The sequence below is a fragment of the Oncorhynchus mykiss genome, chromosome 19, assembly GCF_057628025.1.
Source record: "Oncorhynchus mykiss isolate SJ-2025 chromosome 19, ASM5762802v1, whole genome shotgun sequence".
NCBI classification, from domain to species: Eukaryota; Metazoa; Chordata; class Actinopteri; order Salmoniformes; family Salmonidae; genus Oncorhynchus; species Oncorhynchus mykiss.
Window position 1 is genome coordinate 22790357 of NC_143040.1, and position 17144 is coordinate 22807500.

Sequence of the window (17144 nt, forward strand, 5' to 3'; positions counted from 1 at the left end):
CTCTCTCTCTCTCTGTCTCTGCCTCTGTCTATGTCTCTCTCTCTCTCTCTCTCTGTCTCTGTCTCTCGCTCTCTCTCTGGCTCTCTCTTCCCTTGTTTCTGTCCCTCTTGCTTCACTGCTTGCACTCCCTACCCCACCCTCCTCTTTCTCTTTATTTGTGTTCTCTCTCTCTCCTCTTCCACTCCTATCCTCCTTCCCTCTCTCATGCTGCGAGTCATTGATCTATGTGTTCGTACTGAATAACATGTGACATACATGAGCAGAGTGTGTTGCTCAGACCTCTGTGGTACCGGATGGCCTTTCCTAGAAAGAGGGGACAAACACTGCCTGAGGTGGCTGGCGGAACCCAGCACCCCTGTGGGAGCTGACGGAGGCGGTGGTTTGTAGACAGGAGGGCAGCAGGGTTGTGTGTGTCCTGTGGAGCAGGGGGCAGAGTGTCCCTGAGGTGAAGCAGCAGGCTTTCTCAGGCACCTCTCTGAGGTCACCCCGTAAAGAGCCCTGGGGAGAACACACACATTCATCTAGACACACACACACAACCTGCCAATAACCCCTGGGTGTGCGTGCATGCGTGCGTGTGTGTGTGTGTGCGTTAGAGCCTCAGGTAAAACGAGTAATCCTCTCTGTCAACTCAGACGTCATCTCAGTTCACCACATGACTTCACACTCACGCATAATGCACACACACACACAGATTGACTCACAAACACACTCTGACAGTCAGCATCACAGTTCATTGCTGATGAGGTGTTTGACTGGCTCGAGAGAATATGACCGAGTTAGTGTGTGGGTATGTGTGTGTGTGTGTTCACAGGTATCATGATTGCATCTTTTTATCATAGTGAAGATTGAAAGATCATGGAGAAGGGAACTAATAAAACAGGAATGAGCTTACATCAGCAGCAGCAGCAGCAGCTGGTGTGTGTGTGTGTGTGTGTGTGTGTGTGTGTGTGTGTGTGTGTGTGTGTGTGTGTGTGTGTGTGTGTGTGTGTGTGTGACTGTGTGTCTGTGTGACTGTGTGTGTGTGTGTTGGCGTAGGTAATGTACTTACATGCAAAACAGTCCTGTCTGTCACAGGAGTGGATTTTCCTGCTCTGCTGTTCCACTGTAAAACCACAGTAGCTCTACAGCTCTCTCTCTCTCTCACCTGTTTAAAAGCCCTTCACTTCAGTTGGCCCACGGGTTTAGTGTATGTTTACTTAGTATTTTGTAATGACAGTTGAATGACTTGGATTTAATTAGATTTGTTGCAGCGTTCATTGGCGTCAGTTAAGAACACACACAAATACAATGAAAGGTTTTAGTCATTGTTTAATTTTGGGTATTTGTTTTAGTTTGGGTGTTTTCCATCAGGTAGGACAACTGACAGCATCTCTACTTCCTTTATTGTCTGTGATCAAAATCCGACTGTAAGTTTCCATAAAAAGAGACGAAGGATAAGAAGACAAATCAAAGGATGACGTTTATATGAACCAGCAGCATTTCATTTTAAGAACAAACTATTTCAACTCTGTTGCTAAGCACACAGTATGTCAATGCATATTTGTGTTTATTTTTACTCTTTTTTTTAACTAGGCAAGTCAGTTAAGAACAAATTCTCATTTACAATGACGGCCTACACCGGCCAAACCCGGACGATGCTGGGCCAATTGTGCGCCGCTCTTATGGGACTCCCAATCACGGCCGGTTGTGCTACAGCCTGGATTCGAACCAGGGTGGCTGTAGTGACGCCTCTAGCACTGAGATGCGGTGCCGTAGACCGCTCGGGAGCCCGGATATGTCAATGCATAGCTATCAATTATTGAAACATTTTCCCTTGAAATGTTGTTGAAGTATAACTGTGTAGCTACAGCACTCTCTCCTGTCTGTGTTTCTGACTGAAGCACAAATGAGATCATCTTGGCTAATGTTATTATGCGAAGACATTACCATAATAGTGTTCCAGCCACGGCGTTCTTTTCCCGTCTAAAACTCTGGCTCTAGTCATTGAACCAAAGCACTTTTTAATTAGGAATTTAATGACCAATAATGCACTTGATCAGCCAGACCTAATTTCATTTAGACTCAGACAAATCAGATAAACGTTGTCACTCTCTTTGTGTCACCGGAGGGGGGGGGGGGGGAAATTGGTCACATTCACCCATTTTGGTTTTGAATGAATAATTGTTTTCAGTGATTAAATCCGTTTTAGTGTAATGTTTTGACAATTTAAATATGTATAATGTTCAGAGGAGACGTTAATAATGTTTTCTCTGTATAAAATCCAGCACATTAGTATTAAGTCAAACTGAAAATTATTGTAAACATTAAAGAAAATGATATTATCCAATAAAATAATCTTTGTTTGATAAACTTTTTCTAATGACCGTGTGCAAAAATTATATATATATATATATATATATATATATATATATATATATATATATATATATATATATATATATATATATATATATATATATATTACCGTTATTTTACCAGGTGAGTTGACTGAGAACACGTTCTCATTTCCAGCAATGACCTGGGGAATAGTTATGAGACAACAAATGTGTGTGAATTGAAATGATTTATGTATATTTATATTATTTAGCTCAGGGACTCCATCTAGCAAGCTTTCGGTTACTGGCCCAACACTCTAACCACTAGGCTACCTGCCGTCTTACTGGCTGATCCTGACAGATCACCACAGTGCTGCTGATCTGATTCACACACTAAGTCTCATTCCCCCATAAGCACTTCTCACAGCTCAGTCACCTCTCCTCCTCTCCCTCCCTTCCTCCGTTACTCATTCACTCACTCAGTTGTCACTCTGCCCTCCTATCTGCCTCATAAACTATAAGCCCGCAGAGTGAGGAGCTGTCTTTCTCTCTGTCTCTCCCTCTCTTTCTCTCGCTCTCCCTCTCCGCATACTGAATCAGTATTAATATTCATGAGTGATGGGGCGTTGTTGGGGCTGCTGATGCTCATATGCCACCTCTGTAGACGTATTTGTCTATTTAAGATGACCACGAAAAACGTGGGAATCAATCAATCCGCATCATTAATCCAATGGAATATCAAATATTGAAATAGCATGGGCAAATGAGAGAAACAAATGTATACAATGTAACACCGACAATAAGGCATGCACTAGGGATGGGGGTGTGAGCATTTAGGTCTGGGCAGATGAGAATTTAGTCGTCATTGTGTATCTTTGTGTTTGGTGTGTGGGATACTCTGTCTATCCACTGCCATGCTTAGGAAGACCTGATAACACACACCCTTGTGTGGGGAAAACATGCAAATGATGCTGTCAACCTTTTCAACCAGGAGCGGCAGCCTGGCATACCTTAAAGTTACCCTTTAAATAACGCCTGTTCTCTCATTGTCATTTGTTCAATTCCTCCTGATAGTGAGGAGAGAGAGAAGGCAGAGAAAGGCTGATTTACCCTCCTCTTCTGAACAGAAGCCCTATCTAATCCGTTTTATGTTTTGCCCTGATTCCCTTTTCCCCAAATTCCGTTTTCTCCATTTTGTTTTTCCAGGTTTCTGTTTTCTCCTGTTTTTAAAAAATTATTTTTGCTCTGAAAATCACATTTAAAAAAAATAGAAAAACAACTAAATTGGATGTTGTAAGTCCACAACAATGCTTAAACCAGATCAGGATACCACTATTTAAATTGACATTTTTGGTGTAAAAAACAGACTGCCATGCAGACATGGGGAATTCTCCCTGCCCCTTCAGAAAGTCACAGGAAATACAAATCCCTGATGCATTCTGTTCATGTCTTATGTTAAACTTGGGCAAATTAATACATGTTCAGTTCATTTAGTTGATTCCCTACTAAGTTGAATACATTTTTGGAATATTGATGAAATCCGTTTTAATGTCTGGATTCCATGATTCCGTCTGTGTTCTCCGCATCGCAGATTTTATAGGGCCGTAGGAGCATCTCTCCCCATTTCATTAGGAAGAATCTACCTTCTAAGCCTCCCAAGTGCCTCCCTCGCTTTGCTATCATCTGGGACGAGTTTAGAAAACTTAGGCAGGAAAACCTTATCAAGAAATATTTTGATAACTTCAAAAAAACGACGAATGAAGTCTGAAACAAATACATGTTTGAGAAAGAGCAGCCATGCACAATCTCTGGGAGACCTCCAGAAAAGGGCCAGCCAGGATTCCCAAATTAAAAAATTAGAAGCAGAGAAAGTTTTTTTGGCTAATAAACATACCCCCAGGTGGACTCCATGCAATGCTTATTACTCTGACACACACACACACACACACACACGTTTATTGCTCCTCTGTCTTCCATTAGAAGTATGTCGTTTTATTTTTTGTTCTCAGGATGTTGTCTGTAGATTTGATTAATTCTCGATGGCAGCAGGGCTTATTAAAATGTTTTCCTCCTCTTCTTCCTTCCTCCTTGATACACACACATGTACACATGTACACGCACACACACGTTATTCTTTGCTTTCAGTCAGGTCTTTTTATCTAATGGATGTGTCGTACTTATCAGCAACTCTAGACACATACCAGATCAGGGGGACGGGCGTAATCAATTAAGTCCCCCCCCCCTCCTCTCCCCGCCTTACCTCTGGCTTTTTTCTCCCTCTCCCACTCCCACTCCCCTCTCACCCCTGCCCTCCCGACTTCAGTTCCCAAAGGCTGTTTCCTGCCTGCCTCTCCTCACTCCGATGCACTCAGGCCCTGCCAAGACACACACTCACACAAGCAAGTGTGCGCACACACACACACACACACACACACACACACTGCTGAACACTCCAGAAGGTGGGGAGGATTTAAGGATCCCGGGAAGATTAAGTACACAGCTTAGCGCTATCTGACCGCTGTGTCTCACGCTTTTCCTTTGATTTTCTTCCCCTCCCTCTCTCTCTCTCTTTCCCTGTCTTCCCTCTCTCTCTCTCTTTCCCTGTCCTCCCTCTCTCCAGGTAGCCGAGCCTAAGCGGAGCGGGTTGGGCGGACCCTCCCTCCTCCACCTCCCCCCTCCTCATCCTCCTACTCCTCCAGCGTCCCGGTCCGTGCCGTGTTTGTGTCTATCCGCCGGGGTCGGCGAAGCATGCTGGCAGTATGGACGTGAAGGAACGCAGGCCCTACTGCTCGCTGACCAAGAGCAGGCGCGACAAGGAGCGGCGCTACACGGGCTCGTCCGGCGACAGCGAGGAGTGCGGCAGCGGCGGCGGCGGCGGTGGCCCGGGACCGAGGGTACCCACCCAGAAGTCGTACAGCTCCAGCGAGACGCTCAAGGCCTTCGACCACCAGGACTCTTCCAGACTATTGTACAGCAGCAGAGTGAAGGAGATGGTGCACCGTGAACAGGACGAGTACACCCGACAAGGTACTATTTAGCCTAGTTAGATATCCGCTGCTGTTGTGCCTTTGAGCAAGGCACCTAGCATGCTCTAAGTGCGCTGCCCTGCGGCTGACCATGTAGGCAGTGCTTGAGGTGGGCCTGGTACTTACCGGTACAGAGAATCATCCGGCACCTCCATTTTTTTCTACTGCTTGAGTACCGGAACCTCTTATACCACCTTGACTATTGGCTCTAAAATATGATCACCAGGACTGGAAATGTAAATATGATCACCAGGACTGGAAAATTTAAATATGATCACCAGGACTGGAAATGTAAATATGATCACCAAGACTGTAAAATATAAATATGATCACCAGGACTGGAAAATGTAAATATGATCACCAGGACTATAAAATATAAATATGATCACCAGGACTGGAAAATGTAAATATGATCACCAAGACTGTAAAATATAAATATGATCACCAGGACTGGAAAATGTAAATATGATCACCAGGACTGGAAAATGTAAATATGATCACCAGGACTATAAAATATAAATATGATCACCAGGACTGGAAATGTAAATATGATCACCAGGACTGGAAAATGTAAATATGATCACCAGGACTGGAAATGTAAATATGATCACCAAGACTGTAAAATATAAATATGATCACCAGGACTGGAAAATGTAAATATGATCACCAGGACTATAAAATATAAATATGATCACCAGGACTGGAAAATGTAAATATGATCACCAAGACTGTAAAATATAAATATGATCACCAGGACTGGAAAATGTAAATATGATCACCAGGACTGGAAAATGTAAATATGATCACCAGGACTATAAAATATAAATATGATCACCAGGACTGGAAAATGTAAATATGATCACCAGGACTGGAAAATGTAAATATGATCACCAGGACTGGAAAATGTAAATATGATCACCAGGACTATAAAATATAAATATGATCACCAGGACTGGAAAATGTAAATATGATCACCAGGACTGGAAAATGTAAATATGATCACCAGGACTGGAAAATGTAAATATGATCACCAGGACTGGAAAATGTAAATATGATCACCAGGACTGGAAAATTCAATTGAGCACCAGTGCCTTTGCCATTCCATTCCAAGCTGTCTGTAGGTTTTACTCTGTAGTTACGGTCAGCTGTACCTGCATGAACTCTTCCTTAGGTTGGCCCCTAAGAGGTGAAGTCTCTGTTTACATACGATTACCTCAGGTGGGCCCCCTCCATGTTGACTTATGCCACCGAGCTGGGCCACAGCTCAAATGTTTACCTTAGATAAGGGATAAGGGCCGACTACTTCAGATTTAAAGTGCGTTCAAGGACGCGACCCTGCCCTATGAGGAATCTGTTTCTGTGGATAAGGGACGCGGTGTAATTACATTTACAGTGCACTTATGTCATGAAGAAACCATGTTGTAGCTACAGTTTCAATCCAAAAAGAAGAACTCTCATTACCTCTCTGGTTGGTATCTCACTAGGTGCTGGTCCTCTGTAGCTCAGCTGGTAGAGCGTAGCATTTACAATACCAGGATAGTGGGTTCCATTGCCGAGACCACCCATGTGTAAAGATGTATGTGTGCAAGCATAAACTATAAGTGGCTTGGGATAAAAGGGGTCTGCTAAATGGTATATAATAGCTGCATGGTTAGTGTTGATCATGAACACTGGGGCTTGTCTAGCTGATAAGGAGCTCCAGGGGTAATGTGTTGACAGGTAGATGGGGGTATTGGGGTAAGGAAAGGGGTAACAGTCTGGGTAGGTTGGGGCTATGTATGGCATCCTCCCCATATTAACAGACACGAGACAGATGGGGGTGGCAGGTAGCCTCGAAGTTAGCGCGTTGGGCCAGTAACCGAAGGGTGCTGACAAGGTAAAAAAATAGAAAATTGTCAGTGACCTTGAGCAAGTTTAATTGCTCCAGGGGCGCTGTACAATGGTGACTCACTTGTGTGTAACAGAACAAATATAAACACCCCCCAAGTTATTATCGAGACACCCTCTCTGCCTCTCGCTGGCAGAGCTAGTCCCCTAAGTGGGCCACTCGGTCACTGGACTTTTTGGGCCACAGCGTTCGCTGGACAGACTTAAGCACTTTATGTTATACACACACCTCTTGGCTAAGCACCTCTTTCTGTCTCCTTGCCCAGTAACTCACTTAGTACCTGCCCTCATAGGAGCTTATGGTGACATTATGCTATGCTAATATAGCTAGTACTATTTGTTTATACTGTATGTTAATGTGGTAACACCATAGAAATAGAAGAGGTAGAACGGGTTTGGAACCTATTTGCCCTGAATGGGGATGCCCATTCTATTCATTCAAATTCTATGGGTTTGACATTGACCTTAAATGGTTTGGTCACTTCAGAAATAATAACGGGACAGTATTCATTTGTGAAACTTGATGGACTAAAACTGGAATAATTAGACTTGTTGACCATCAGAGCTAAAAATAAAAAACAGTGATTTTTGTCATTATTAGATTTTATAACGCACAGCGAGCGCATATCTCTGAAACTGTTTTGAACTCGTGACATGAACTGGTTTGTGGAAAGATGGAGGCAAAGCGTTTTACCAGGTCCAGCCATATTTTCCAGAAACATAACAAAAGTACTTGGAAGTTCATTACTAGTTCATTGATTGTTCCTCCACTCCAATTAACAATTCATAAATAGTGGAGAGAGAAAAAAAACGCCATTACTTGAATTATCTTATCATGTACATTTTCATTGCCACACTAATTGGTGCTCATTTAAAATGTATATAATTTTAATTGAACTGCAGTGACTATCTTAGTTATGTCTGTAATTAACACGCCTTTGTAGTCACTCTTATTCCTAGATCAAAGATTGCTCCAGACAGTATTTTATCCACAGATTTCACAGTCAATATTTTATCCTTCTTATAATGTAAATGATCTCGGAGGGAATGTGGAAGATTTTTCATATTTTTTTGATCAACCAATGATTTGATCGTGCTGTGAAACTTCTGGATTCTACTACCACGTGGGGCATGGCATGCAATCAGAACCAATTCACAATGAGGATGACTTATATGTAGCTTGAGAACAACATTTTCTTATTTGAATCTAAATGTAGTTAAATAATACTCTACCCTAAATGAGATAAAGCATGTATTTATCTGAATCTTCGACCATTAAATATTTCAATATTTTAAAACGAAAGAAGCCATATATGTAGTTGTTGTCACTGATATGGTCATTTTACCCAGGCCTGTGGAATATAAAGCAGTTGCCTCTCATTGAGATACTTGTATTACGTTTATATTACAGTCATTTTCAGAACTGCAAAGGTAGTGAGGCGTGAAACACTTTCCCATTATCCCAAAAAAGAGTGAATATTAGCTAGTCTTGTATTTAAGTTATTCACCACAAATCAGCTAAGCTGGAAGAACACGTTATCAGAGTGAATGTATACTAATCTAAGGATTCAAAAGTAATATAATAACTTATTACTGAAGCAAAAATGATCACTAAATACGGTCACTAAATGAGATACGATAATCACTGAATAGTATTTTAATAATATTTTTTTACAAACATTTCACAGCATTTATAAGTAAAAAAAATCAATATATATGTTTATACATGTTCAGGCATGTTTTTAGCCAGCCCGTTCCTATCACCACGGCAGCTAAACCCACTGAATGGAATGCAGTCGAAATCCAAATGTAAGTGTGACATAAATGTCTTTAAGCGAGAGAAAAGAGTTTAGCTTTGCAGGAAATGAATAGCGTTAGTTAAAAAAGGAACTAAATGAGTTATGTATCACAGACTCTATTTTTAATTGGATCATGTTTTAAAATTCCCCAACGTAAAATGCAAGCCTCTTCAATTGTAGTAGAATGGTTAATAGCCCTAAGAGGAATTATACATTGTATTATTGGCTGTAGTCATAGAGATCCTATACAATTATATAGTATTCTAATTCCATGCCTGTAGTTGTGTTGGCATATGAGGACCCAGATAAATAAATAGTTCATTTTGATCCATGGTTACTGTGTCTTGTACAATTTGTTACACATTTAGGAAATGTTTGTACATGATTTTCTCCCAGATATTTCTAAGAAGTATTTTGTTCGATGGCATATTCAGAATTTTTATATTAATGTTGAGAAAAAAATGTAAATATGTAAAACTATACATACTAAAATTATAATATTTATACATATTATTATTAATAATACAAATATGATTTTTTACAATTATTTTGTATTATTATTAGTAGTAATATTATGTTGTAAGTTTTCATTAATTATTAGTTAAACTAAATGAAATGTGTAGTCAGTGTATGTCAGAAATAAAAGCCTTAATGTGGAACACTTCCTTAACTCCACCCAGATGACTTCATATGATTGTTGACGGCTGTTGTTGCCGTTTGTCTTGTTGAGGTGGCGGCGTCGCCTTTGAAGTAGTGATTTTACGCTTTCAAGGCCTTGAGATATTTATGAAATCACCAACCAGATTGGAAGTGCCTTAACTACCAATCTGTCTGCCAGGACAACATAGCAGAGCAGCCACCATCTTCTCTCCCATCTGCACCACATTACCCCTCCCCGAGAACACACATGCACGAGCTCATACGCACACACCATATTCCGTCTGCCTGCAAGAGGAAAACACTTTTACTAAGTCTCTGTACTCTACACTTGGGATTTTTATCTGTTAATATTTTGGCAAATATTCTCAAATTAATTTGGGGAGTTTCAATTAAGGGTTTCCATAGAGATTGCAGTTATTTGATCATTTCGGTGGCTCCAAATCTACTGTATTTAACGTTATACTGCTTAGTTAGGCTACTGTACCTTCTTACTTGCGGGTTTTTTTGCAATGCAAATGAATTGTGACTGGATTGTTTTCTACAATACTAGTGGGTCTTGAATTCCTTTCAGCCTGCATAATGTTACCGCATTAGATATAACCAAAGTGCAGCCACATATGAGATCAATCATTAACACAGCAACCTCTGCCAAATATTTCTCTCTCTCGCTCTCTCTCTCAGTTGATGAGTTGATAAGTTGCAGACATTATGTGTATTTGCTTCATGCGTTGTAAATTATTGCTATGTACCCTGAGCCCCTCCAGTGATGTTTGCCGTTTCCTACGCGCCAGCCAACATTAGTAACCCGCAAGTAATGCTTTTATAGGGCATTTATCGTTGGACCTTGTGGGCTTGGCGTTGTGCCCACCTGCACTGAAACAGTGGCTAGCTCAATAGGCCGTTCCAAGGTGCTCTTTGTTGTTGGGTTTTGCTGGGCACAGACGTCAATTCAGCGTCTATTCCACCAACGTAATTTCATTGAAATGACGTAGAAACAACGTTGATTCAATCAGTTTGTGCCCAGTGGGCCAGCACTGAAGTGCCCTTTATGTTAGCATGGTTCGAACCGTGTTTTTGTTATGCTAACGAGTTCAGCTTGAGCTGCGGAATGCGTTCTGCTCTGCCTAAGCAAAATGGACTGTATCATAGCGTGCTATTTTGCGCTACAGCATTAGGCCTATGTTGTGTTTCAGCGATGATATGTTTTGCTTTAGGAGACTATAGATTCCCCATCGGATGTTTTGTTTTGCGTTGGATATTTCTTTAGGCGTTTGGCTCGCTCCCCCAACGCGGTATAAATTGCCTTTAGCAAGTAGTGTTTCACTGAAGTATGTATCGTTTTAGTTGTTTCGTCATGCTCTACTTCAATCGTTAGAGCAGGAGGTAGACTAGCAGATTTTTATCGGAGCCGATGGTCGGGTGACCGGAACCTAATTACCATAATTAGTAATAATAATTAACATCGAACAAATTGACGACAACTAAGCCCTAAAAGAGATTGGATTTGAAATAACAATCCTTTCATAACTTGATTACATTGAGACACGATCACGTTTGTCCCTTCTATTTATGGGAATGCTTAGGAACAGATTTGCTAAATTAAACACATTTTTATCTGATTTACTGGTGATTTTAGTCTTCAGGGGGCTCCATAAAATAAAAGTTTAGGGTGTCTCCCTCCGTTTGATAATGAGAGTTTTCCATTAGGGCGTTGGTCTTGTAGTGCTGATGTTTACAGTGTGTTTTCACTGGGGATTTCAGGCCAGTTGATACTGCACCCCACCAACCCCCATCACAAAAAAAAAAGTCAGCACAGGATTTGTTTTTTATTATCTCTCTTTCTTTTTAAGCCCATGCAGGATATTTTTTGCTCAACATCTCCAGTCCAAATGCCTCCCCAGATGCTGGCTAGGCCACATTTACCTGTCAGTTTCTATTTTGTTAGCACCTGGGAGATGGCTCTCCCCCTTCTCTGTTCCGTGGCGTCCCAAATGGCACCCTATTCCCAAATATATAAATTGTCGGTCCCATGTTTCATGAGCTGAAATAAAAGATCCCATACATTTTCCATACGCACCAAAAGCATATTTCTCTCAAATTTTGTTCACAGATTTGTTTACATCCCCGTTACTGAGCTTTCCTAATTTGCCAAGATAATCCATCCACCTGTTTGGTAAATCAAGGTGCACCTTGTACTGCAGACAATAAAAGGCCACAAAAAATTTGCAGTTTTATCACAACACAATGCCACAGATGTCAAGTTTTGATTTAGCGTGCAATTGGCATGCTGACTGCAGAACGTTCCACCAGAGTCGTTTTAGAGAATTTGCAGTACGTCCAACCGGCCTCACAACCGCAGACCACGTGTAACCACACCAACCCAGGACCTCCACATCTGGCTTCTTCACCCGCAGGATTGTCTGAGACCAGCTTCCCAGACAGCTGATATGAAGCTGTGGGTTTGCACAACCTAAGAATTTCTGCACAAACTGTCTCAGGGAAACCGTCTCAGGGAAACCGTCTCAGGGAAGCTCATCTGCGTGCTCGTCATCCTCACCAGGGTGTTGACCTGACTGCAGTTCAGCGTCGTAACTGACTTCAGTGGGCAAATGTTCACCTTCGATGGCCACTGGCTGGAGAAATGTGCTCTTCACGGATTAATCCCAGTTTCAACTGTACCGGACAGATGTCAGATGGCGTTGTGTGGGCGAGCGGGTTGCTGATGTCAACGTTGCGGCGGGTAGCCTAGTGGTTAAAGAATGGGGCCAGTAACTGAAAGGTTGCTAGATCGAAATCCTGAGCTGGAAAGGTACAAATCTGTCATTCTGCCCCTGAACAAGGCAGTTAACCCACTGTTCCTAGGTTGTCATTGTAAATAAGAATTTGTTCTTTACTGACTTGCCTAGTTAAATAAAAAAAACAGTGCCCCATGGTGGGGTTATGGTATGGGCAGGCATTAGCTACAAACACAATTGCATTTTATTGATGGCAATTTGAATGCACAGAGATACCGTGATGAGATCCTGAGGCCCATCATCGTGCCATTCATACACCGCCATCACCTCATGTTTCAGCATGGTAATGCACAACCCCATGTCACAAGGATCTTTAAACGATTCCTGGAAGCTGAAAATGTCCCAGTTCTTCCATGGCCTGTATACTCACCAGACATGTCACCCATTGAGCATGTTTGGGATGCTCTGGATTGACGTGTACGACTGCGTGGTCCAGTTCCCGCCAATATCCAGCAACTTCACACAGCCATGGAAGAGGAGTGGGACAACATTCCACAGGCCACAATCAACAGCCTGATCAACTCTATGTGGTCACACCAGATACTGACTGGTTTTCTGATCCATGCCCCTACCTTTAAAAAAAAGGTATCTGTGACCAACAGATGCATATCTGTACTCCCAGGCATGTGACATCCATACACAAGGGCCTATTGAATTTATTTCAATTGACTAATTTCCTTATATGAACTCAGTAAAATTGTAGAAATTGTTGCATGTTGCGTTTATATTCTTGCTCGGTTTATATAGCCATCTATCTATCCATCTGCCACTGGTCAAATACAACTAAGGCTGGGGAGGGAGGGAGGGGGTATGTCTGTCTGGTTCTCAGTGATAGGATGGATCTGAGGGTCGGGAGGCTGGAGGTCAGAGGGGCCTTGGGGGGGTGGGCGATATCAGGGCTGAGAATTACCAGGGACCTCAAGTTACGATATAATTACTATACTTAAGTGCTGATACGATATGTATTGTGATTCTCACCATTCTATATGTACTGTGATTCTCACCATTCTATATGTACTGTGATTCTCATCATTCTATATGTACTGTGATTCTCACCATTCTATATGTACTGTGATTCTCACCATTCTATATGTATTGTGATTCTCACCATTCTATATGTACTGTGATTCTCATCATTCTATATGAACTGTGATTCTCATCATTCTATATGTATTGTGATTCTCACCATTCTATATGTATTGTGATTCTCACCATTCTATATGTATTGGGTTTTGATACTGTGATTTTATTGTGATTTGATGTTCCAAACATATTGCTCCCCATATGTCTGCTGCAGAGAGACAAGAGAACCAGGAGAAAACCCATTTTGAGAAAACAAAATCAGTTATGGAAATAAAGTTTTGGTGCAGGTACAGGTACAGCCAACTAGTGTAAAAATAATATTGCGATATTTTAAAAACGATACGATATGATATCGTCAAAAATAACATCCCAATATGTAACTGAATAGATTTTTCCCCCCATCCCCTGTATATAGGGCAGGAAGAGCTTTTAATGTGACAGATGATCTGTTAGTGACAGGGTTCAAGGTGTTTTGTCTTTACTGCCAAGTTACTGTCAAGTTAGATCAGCTGTACTCCCTGTGTTCTCCTGTAAAAGGCCACTGAATTGTTCTCCCTGGTAAATGCTAGCTCTCTTAAATATCTCTGAAATACTTGACATTTAGAATAAAATACTCCAGCGCCTCTCATATTGAAATTGTTGATGTCCTCAACCTTGTTCTTTGTGGAAGAGTCTTTAAGATCCTCCATCTTGTTTCCTCTCCTCTCCTCTCTCAAAACTCCCTTTATTCTACTCTGTACTTCCTGTATTCTCTTGTAAAGGGGCACTAGTTTTTCCTTTGGAAGACATTTATTGACCGGTATACATGTTCAGGGTTCTAGTGTTGATGACTTCTATCTCGTTTCCTCTCCTCTCAGGGCAGAACTTCAACCTGAGACAACTGGGGATCTGTGAGCCATCCACGCGCCGCGGCCTGGCCTTCTGCGCCGAGATGGGCCTCCCCCACCGCGGCTACTCAGTCGGCGCCGGCTCCGACGTGGACACCGAGAACGAGGGCGTGATGTCACCGGAGCGTGCCATGCGGCTGTGGGGCCGTGGGGTGAAGTCGGGCGGCCGGAACTCGTGCCTGTCCAGCCGGTCCAACTCGGCCCTGACCCTCACCGACACAGAGCACGAAAACAAGTCGGACAGCGATAATGGTGAGTCCGGTCGGTGTGCACAACACACCTTTTTATTTCTCTCTCTCTTTTATCTCTCCTTCCTTGGCTTGGGCCACCTAAATGACAGGAGCGTGCACAGCCCGACTTCGTGCACACTCCCCGACACTTCCAATGACACTGAGGGATCGGTGAAACACGGTTGTTGGGAAAGAATGTTGAATGAGAGTTGGTGTCGCTCAGCGTTCCTTTCCTCTTGTGACCACTTCACTTGAGAAGATGCAGCTGTGAACTTGACAATGAGAGAATTTGAGGGAACTCAAGAATTAGTGTGAGTGTGAATGGGTACTGTAAGTGTATGTCGGCATGTTCATTGAAGCCCACTGATTGGTGAAGGTGAAGGGCTAACCCCAAGGCGTGGTGACAGACTGTTGGATTATGACTCTCAGGGTTTGACTTTGTTCTGAAGGCGAAAGTGAAGAGAGAGAGAGAACCCTGTCACCTGCTTTCTGCCCTCTACTCCCCCTCTCCTCTCCTCCGCTGCCCTCTGCTCCCCCTCTCCTCTCCTCCGCTGCCCTCTGCTCCCTCTCTCTCCCGAGCTGCCAACCTTTTTTTGATTAAGTTTCCCCAGGTGGCCCCTAGAGCGCCATCACATATAGCTTTGTGACTCTGTCTCTGTCCCTCCCTGTATTTCTCTGTCTCACTCTCTGTCTCTCTTTCTCTCTCTGTCTCTCTTTCTCTCGCTCTCTCTTTCTGTCTCTCTCTCTTTGTCGCTCTCTCTCTGTCTCTCTCTCTCTGTCGCTCTCTCTCTGTCTGTCTCTCTCTCTCTCGCTCCTTTCTCTCTCTCTCTCTTTCTGTCTCTCTCTCTCTGTCGCTCTCTCTCTGTCTCTCTGTCTGTCTCTCTCTCTCTCTCTCTCCTTCTCTCTCTCCCACATTTACCCCTTTCCCTCACAGCCATTATATCAGCTCCATCCTTGCACTCCTCTCTCCCATCTGCCCTTTCTCTTTCTCTCTCTGTCTTCCTCACCCGCCCAGTCTCTCTCCTTCTCTCTCTCAGGTTCACCTAGCCCAGTGTTAGGAGTGTATCTCTGGCTGGGTGAGCTCACACAATGGTTGATTAGCAGGCCTTGGTGGTTTGAAGTGCACGTGTGAGATTTGAACGGGAGGAGGAGCGACACTCTTCTTTCGCTCTCTCGCTCCTCTATCGCTCTCACCCCATCTCCTCTCTCAGAGCGACCATGACTTTTTCGTTTTGTGTTATTTTTCAAAGAGCACTTGTGTGACAGGTGGCGTTTTATGGCACGCTACACCATTGAGTTTTGAAAGCATTTTATTGCATTGCTCCGACACCCACAAATGTTATTAATCATTTTTAGTTCTGTTTCTTTAGATGAATATAGAATGGAAATGTGTCAAACTATTGGGAGTAAGAAACTAACAACGTAAGAAAAAACCAGCTGACAATGTCAGATTTGTACCTTTTTAAAAACATGAAATGAAAAATATTTTAATGAACATAATTAACGATCAAAAATGTACCTGCATCTTCATGACTACTACATTCATTAGTCGGTCTCTAGACACCTCGGCTTACAGGTGCTGGGCTAACCTTTAAAATGTAGACGTTACAAAGCTGTTCTAGGACTGGAATCCCCACGGTTCTAGTGATATAAAGTTCTTACCTAACCACTTCCATTAGGAGTTCCTATACCTTCATTAAGAACAGAAAAAACTAAGTGCTGAAGTTGTGCGTTTATATATTAAATGCCATTAGAATGTGAGCTTGCATTCCCCAGAGTATAGACAGGCCCAGCTAGGAGGAAATTAGTAGTGGTTGGAATAGATTGTGTCTTAAAATAGTTGATGTTAGGAAAAGGAATTCAGCTGTGTGTGTGTGTGTGGGGAGGGGGGGGGGGGGGTGTATATGTGTGTGTATATGCCTCTCAGACAGGTTCTGAGTGTCATGTTTGCATTGAGGCCTGGCCATTGTTTAGGTCTGGTGTTCAACAGTGTTGCAGTGAATCTGCAGTTGTCTCGTTAAACTAGGACATATGCTGTAGGTGTTCCAGTTTCCCAGCTAACAGCTAACCAGTGACAGGTGTGGCCCTGCAAAATGCACAGATTGCACAGAGACTAGAAAGAGCTCATGATATTAAACAGAGTGGTGTGGATAGCGTGGGTGTGCGAGTGCACTGTGGTGGCACCTGGAATTTTTAGTTTAAAGATCCAGCCGAGAACAGAATAAAGGATAAAGATGGTAACTGTTCTCTCTCAGAAGTAGGGGGGCTGTGAAATCCAAGGCTGCTGGGCCACGGACCCCCCTGCTCTATTCACTTTAAAGGCATACGCCCACACACACACGAAGACGCACACAGACACACACTCTCCCCTGTCCCTTCCCCAGCCATGTCAAAAGGCTTCCTGTTTACATGTGCTTGGCGTCTCACGTAGCCAGAGGCGTGGAAGAGAGTGTGTCCAA

General features: G+C 42.8%; 1 protein-coding gene across 11 annotated transcripts in view; it reads left to right on the top strand.

Annotated features, from left to right (window-relative positions):
* The window catches only part of LOC110498654 (teneurin-3), a 439962-nt gene that overhangs the window by 108725 nt on the left and 314093 nt on the right, over nt 1-17144 (top strand). For all 11 annotated transcript variants that reach the window (XM_090210457.1, XM_090210459.1, XM_090210460.1 and 8 more), the window contains 2 exons: nt 4939-5345; nt 14426-14707. In XM_090210457.1, the coding sequence (XP_090066583.1) occupies nt 5078-5345; nt 14426-14707 (550 nt within the window). In that variant the 5' untranslated portion in view covers nt 4939-5077. The remainder of the gene's footprint in view (nt 1-4938; nt 5346-14425; nt 14708-17144) is intronic.